The sequence below is a fragment of the Ylistrum balloti genome, unplaced genomic scaffold, assembly GCF_031769215.1.
Source record: "Ylistrum balloti isolate Yb309-2 unplaced genomic scaffold, AGI_CSIRO_Ybal_v1 Utg370404, whole genome shotgun sequence".
Classification (NCBI taxonomy): Eukaryota; Metazoa; Mollusca; class Bivalvia; order Pectinida; family Pectinidae; genus Ylistrum; species Ylistrum balloti.
In genome coordinates this window covers 15,341-21,227 of record NW_026782276.1, presented here as the reverse complement: position 1 = coordinate 21,227, position 5,887 = coordinate 15,341, and the positions used below count along the sequence as shown (strand labels likewise).

Genomic DNA, 5,887 nt, shown 5'->3' with positions numbered 1-5,887 from the left:
TAAGAATCGGCCTACTTTCTCATTTGGGTACATTATTTCATGCCTTTGGCAGATTTGGTTAAAACACATTTATCCCAACGACAGGACTTTAAATCATTCTCCATTCATTCTATATTGAATCATATCCATGTGGAATTGTTAAATGAATAGAAAAATTGTAACACATTACCTAATATGAATTGGAGGATAAACATGTATGCATACTGAGCACCATTTCTTTTCATAGTGCCATAGAGATTTCAATAGCGGAAAAATTCAAGTTCAAACAGAAAATATCGTTAGCAATATGGATAACGCCTCCTCGAAACAAAAACATTGCAGCATAACAAAGGAAGGATTGTATTGTCTCCTCCTGATGGTGGCTGGGGCTGGATAATCGTCATCGGTTGTTTTTTGGCCCGTGGGATATTATGTGAGTACTTCATTTGTTTTCTATTAACTTTCGGATCTAAACAACAAACGTCATGGAAATTTTGTAGAACGTAACAGACAATCAAAAGGGTATATCAATTCAACACACCAGAAGATATGACACTGAATTATACTTGAAACAAACCATCGACATTAAATAACCACGCGGAATTTTCACTTTCCACAGTTTATCATACCGAGATGAAAATAATTAGATTAAGTATTTGATCGCATTTCGGTAAAATCAGGATATTTGTGATACAAGACCAGATTAGTTCAACAAACAAATTATATAAAAACAAAGAAGCATAGTCATACAAACATAGCTTAAGACCAAAGACAACAGAAGATAATAGTGAAAAATATCACAGTTATAGTGCAAAGCATCACAGATCAGAAGTTTAAGATGAAACAAATTTTAAGAATGAACACCGTCAAGACATGACACAGTGTTACTAAATATGAAAGAGTAAAACACTATTGAGAAAGTGAAATGTACCTACATGCTTATATAGCAAATTGTATAAAATGGCAGGATACACAATGCATAATGAATATGTCTACATTTTCACTTATAACTGTTGTACAGGTAATCATGTATGTGTGATTCATGTAATGACATATACTTGCCGTGATATATTGTAATATAACGGATAAAACACCAGGTACAACTTGTAATCATTAAACCATACATTGTATACTTTAATTTTGTTTATATAAATCTGATGGCTGATCTAGTTTAAACAGATGCATAATACTGAGATCCAATGTTTGAGAAGATGTAAAATTCAAAACCATTCCCGGTCGATTAAATATTTAATTATTATGTCATGTGTTTTAGCTGGTTTACAATCGTCCTCTGGGGTTTTCTACCTGGAATTTGAAGAGAAGTATCATCAATCAACTGCTCTTACCCTTTGGATGTGTACACTTCCAGGTGTACTGCGGACTATATTAGGTAAAACAGGTTTATCATAATTCCATTTCGGATTAAAGTCATCATATTTCTACAAAACTGTGTTCGGTGTCGTCACAAAATTCTTGTCCAGTCTTTAAAGCACGTTGTATGCAGTATGTCATATTGATATATTTTTGTTTGATTTCACGTCACCACCAAACTAAATCAGATGCTTTCCTTTTGGTTATATTACATGAGCTGTATATGCAAATAGCTAGAATGATCTTCTCAGCTATGCACCGATACGACATTAAAACCCATTCTAAGTAAATGTATTACATTATTCAATGTAGTAAGCAATGCGACTGATCGATTGAAGGTATGTTGGGTACATAATTACTTTGATGTTGATTTTTAGGTCCGATGAGCGCTTTTCTTATCAACAAATTCTCATGTCGATCTGTTTCAATAGCTGGAGGTTTAGTTTTAGGATTGAGCCTCGCTTTGACTGCTTTCGTCGATGATCTGATATTTACCATCTTCAGTTTTTCATTACTCGGAGGTAAGCACACTTTTTTCAAAATCAGATAAGATATGAATTCTTTAAAGATTTTAGCTTTGACATATAAGTAAAAGCAGTAAACGTTGACCTTAGAACATAAAAAACAATGTGTTTTTTAACAATACAACAGAAGAATACACAAACGTTATAGAGCTGTTTTGTTCCAGGAATCGTCAGCTATGTTAGGGGGCCATGATTACATGTCATCTATTAAAATATAACAGATTCAGTATAAAAATAAGGCGTTCAATTGAAATTTTACTATAAATTTAAATTCTAACGATACGGAACTTTAAAGTAAATAGACAAAAAATATCACAAGGTTTATTGTGTAAAGGCCTCGAGGAATTCATTTGAGATTTGAACATTTCCCGCCAAAGCCAATATCTGTGCTCTCTTTCAACTTTGATTTCCTGGTCTAGTTAATTTACATTTATCTCATGAAATGTAAAGGGTTCTGTAGTTACACTTTTCTTCAAGCCGAATAGCTCTGTATTGTTCTGATTTCAAATATGTTACGAAGAAGATGTTGGATGTACACAACCAGACAGATTGATAAGCAAAATATTGAAGAAAATAATGTCTGATTGACTCTCCGTATGTAGAAAAGACAGAAAATCCTAACTAGACATCGCTTAATTTCTACCACACGGAATTAAACGCCATTGTAAACTCCGGAAGAGCAACATAGCAGCATCCCCAAACTATGCCATGTCGCATTTGATCCGGTATTTGAGGCATGTTCGTAATATCCCTCTTTTGTGCATGATGTCGTCAACTGACAAACTTACAACACAGGGTTTCGAGAAATATTCCTGGAAAGTTTTACAGCCGTCATTGTGATGACATTAAGAATTACTCTTTCTTATTGTGCGATATATGTCACGTAAGCATGTATAGTTTGTCTATAAATGGTAAGTTTTAATTTGAGTTTGTTTTGCGGTGTAAGGACTCTTAATTGTCCGCACCACTGGGCGGATATACGTCACGGGCTTGACCGGTTGTGCACGGAATGGACACTTGTTTACGGTCCACAGTTTTGTGAGTTCGTGTAGCCGATATGTAAATATAGCTGTTTCCGATATTGTGAACAAGGCACAGACGACAGACTGTGGTAAGTTATGTTTCTTTCTTCCGTTTCCATATGTTTTTTTGGCATTATTTTATCCATGCCGTCAAATCTATCGGGTCAAGCAATCGAGGTGTCGGTGCGCTCCAATCATGCCTAACTATTGTTGATACATGTAGTACACTTGTTTTGTAGTGTGTTTCTGCTATATCATTATAATTTCATACTTCCTATTGATTTCTGGTGTATTTAGATAATATAAACATAATAGATTGTTGTGTGTAAAATTATTTAATAAATATAGGGTTCTTGTCCGTTTTAAAATTCTATGGAAGCTCTGAGCTAGAGCTATAGCGTTAGTTGGAGTGTGTACGCGCACTGGGTAAAAAATTATGGAAGCCGTGAGACGCCACCTTCTATGAATTGTGCTTAGTCGTGTTTTTATAGCCATTTGGAGCCGCACACTTATCCCTTTATCTTTATTATATTGATTTACGTATATTTACAATATATTAATGAATATTTATATTATTGATAATCAATTATTAGTTAATTAGTATGCCAGGTGAGAGTGAATCTGTGTGACTACAGCATTATTTTCCACTATGTATTATTGTAGCTTCACATGACGGACTAGGAGTCTCAGCTATCAAGCCAGGACCAGTCAGCTGTGCCAACTCATTGTGACTCCAGCGTCAGGACCGACCGGATAAGTTCTCTTCACCAGGGTCAAGGTCAGCATGGAATACATGTGTTGGGTCGTTACGTAGGCCAGGGTCAGCGACTTGCTTGGAGGCTGAGTCACAGTATATCTACTATTGGGATGGCTGTCGTGTCAAGGACACTAGTGTGTACATCCCAGCTTTCCTGTCGTGTCTTGGACACTAGTGAGTTTGCCATTTTGGGCGTTTCAAGCAAGCATGGTGCTGCTTGATGTGTTTATACCTCTTGGCTCTGGATTGAGCGTGGTAGCAGGTTAGCGACTGTCTTGCACCGGAACTGTACCAGGATCCCATTCGTCGTTGTGTGTGTAGCTACAGACTGTAACTTGTAATAATTGTGTTTGTGAATGAGTGAATTAGTGAGTGTGACGTGTGGGTATTATAGGTTTTTTTTTTTTAAATCTCTTTATTGTCATCATTGTAAATAAACATTTGTCATTGCAATCAATCTTTTCGGTGTTCATTTCCCGGATCGCTGACCGACGCTCGTTCCACGTTAACAACTTGGTGGCAGCGGTGGGATTAGCCAAAGTTAGTTGTTCGGGAATAGAATCCTGTTTGATTGGTTTCAAAGTCTAGATTGTTTGACAGATTCCCGCCAAATTTCCTTTACTTTCATTTTCTTCTTAACGTGGGCATTTGGGGACTCTATACAGGAACTCTGAGGTGAGTTAATTGGCCTGAGCAAGGATGACGCATGACTTCCGGTAAGTTCTTATGCCTGGTTGTATTGAATATTGTATGTGTTGGTTATCTCTTGCAGTCTAGTGATTTAGTTGTTTTGAAAATGTCCTCTCTTTCAGCAATTTTGGAAGCAGGTAAGCGACTTCAACTTGAAGGCGACCAACTACGATTGTTCATTCAAGAGCAGCAAGCCAAGGAAAGAGATGACCGTGAAAGAGAAAGGGAAGAGAAAAAGATGCAAAAGCAAATGGACGAGGAGAGAGAGGCTCGGGCTGACAGGAGAGCAGAAGAAGAACATAAACGCAAAATGGAATTAATTCGTGCAGAACAGGAGTATCAATCTGAATGGGACAAATCGGGACGTCGGAGGGAGACCAATCCTAGAGATACAATAAAGAAGGGTTCCAAGTTACCTGCCTTCAATGAAGAAAAGGACAACATCGATGCTTACATCCAGCGCTTCGAACGGTACGCAACGGTACAGAATTGGGAACGTGATGGATGGGGAGCTAACCTTAGCGCTCTTTTGACGGGTAATGCGAACTTAAGAAGGCATTACTGAGGAGATTTGATATGACAGGGGAAGGATTCAGGAAAAGCTTCCGAACATCAAGACCCGATGGAAGTGAAACATTTTCACAGTTTTCCATTCGCCTGGAAAACTACTTGGAGAGATGGGTCGAACTAGCCGACACTAACAAGACCTATGAAGGCTTGAAAGACTTGTTTTTGAGAGATCAGTTTTTACAGGTATGTAACCAGGATCTGATGTTGTTCCTGAAGGAACGGATTCCCGTGTCCCTTGATGCAATGTCCAGACTGGCCGATCAATATGCAGAGGCAAGAAGAACGAAAGCGGCAAACTTGATATCTTCTAAGGGAACCAAGGCAGGAAGTCATAAGGCAACAGCTTCAGGACATTCGCCGTCAACAAGTTCTGCACCTGGGAAATCTACAATTGGTTCAAGCGACTTGCCCAAGGAGAGGACTTGTTTCTATTGCAAAAAGGTTGGACATATTGCTTCAGATTGCCGGAAGAAGAAATCTGAAAAGATGAAAGAAGGTCAGGCAGCCTCTATGGTAAAAGATAAAGGGAACACGAGTGGCGCCAACACCATACCGAAGATGAGTTTCGCCTACAATACAAAGGAGACAACTTCCATGCCGGTGGTGTTGGGACGTGTGGGCGGTAAAGTTGTCACCGTTCTTCGGGATTCGGGTTGTGATGAGGTAGGAGTGAGACGTAGTCTCGTTGAACCTGAGAATATCACCGACAAGACCAAGACTTACATTTTAGCTGATGGTTCTCGTCTTGTATGCCAAATCGCCAACGTACAGATCAACACGCCATATTTTAACGGAGATACTGAAGCCTTCTTGTTAGAGTCACCCTTGTACGATGTGATTATTGGAAATGTTAAGGATGCCCTTCCGGTAGGACAACCAGATGAGAAGTGGCAGCTTGATTCGTTAAATGCGGTTCAGACGAGAGCGGAGGTCAAGAGGAAAGCTAAGCCGTTGCAGGTACCGGAGTTTATGAC

The 5,887-nt window shown here is 38.6% G+C and overlaps 1 protein-coding gene across 1 annotated transcript; it reads left to right on the top strand.

Moving 5' to 3' along the window:
• Positions 1-3,860: 3,860 nt before the first annotated feature.
• On the top strand, positions 3,861-4,908 carry LOC132554436 (uncharacterized). The gene is made up of 2 exons (XM_060218756.1): positions 3,861-3,908; positions 4,426-4,908. Exons 1-2 carry the CDS (start codon positions 3,861-3,863, stop codon positions 4,906-4,908), a joined length of 531 nt encoding a protein of 176 aa, XP_060074739.1.
• The last annotated feature ends 979 nt before the right edge of the window (positions 4,909-5,887 follow it).

What these genes read in the sequence shown, in the direction of transcription:
- LOC132554436 (XM_060218756.1), top strand. Translation starts at nt 3,861, where the DNA reads ATGGTGCTGCTTGATGTGTTTATACCTCTTGGCTCTGGATTGAGCGTG. An exon ending in TTGGCTCTGGATTGAGCGTG is followed by an intron (nt 3,909 to 4,425) that starts GTAGCAGGTTAG and finishes TATCTCTTGCAG; the next exon opens with TCTAGTGATTTAGTTGTTTT.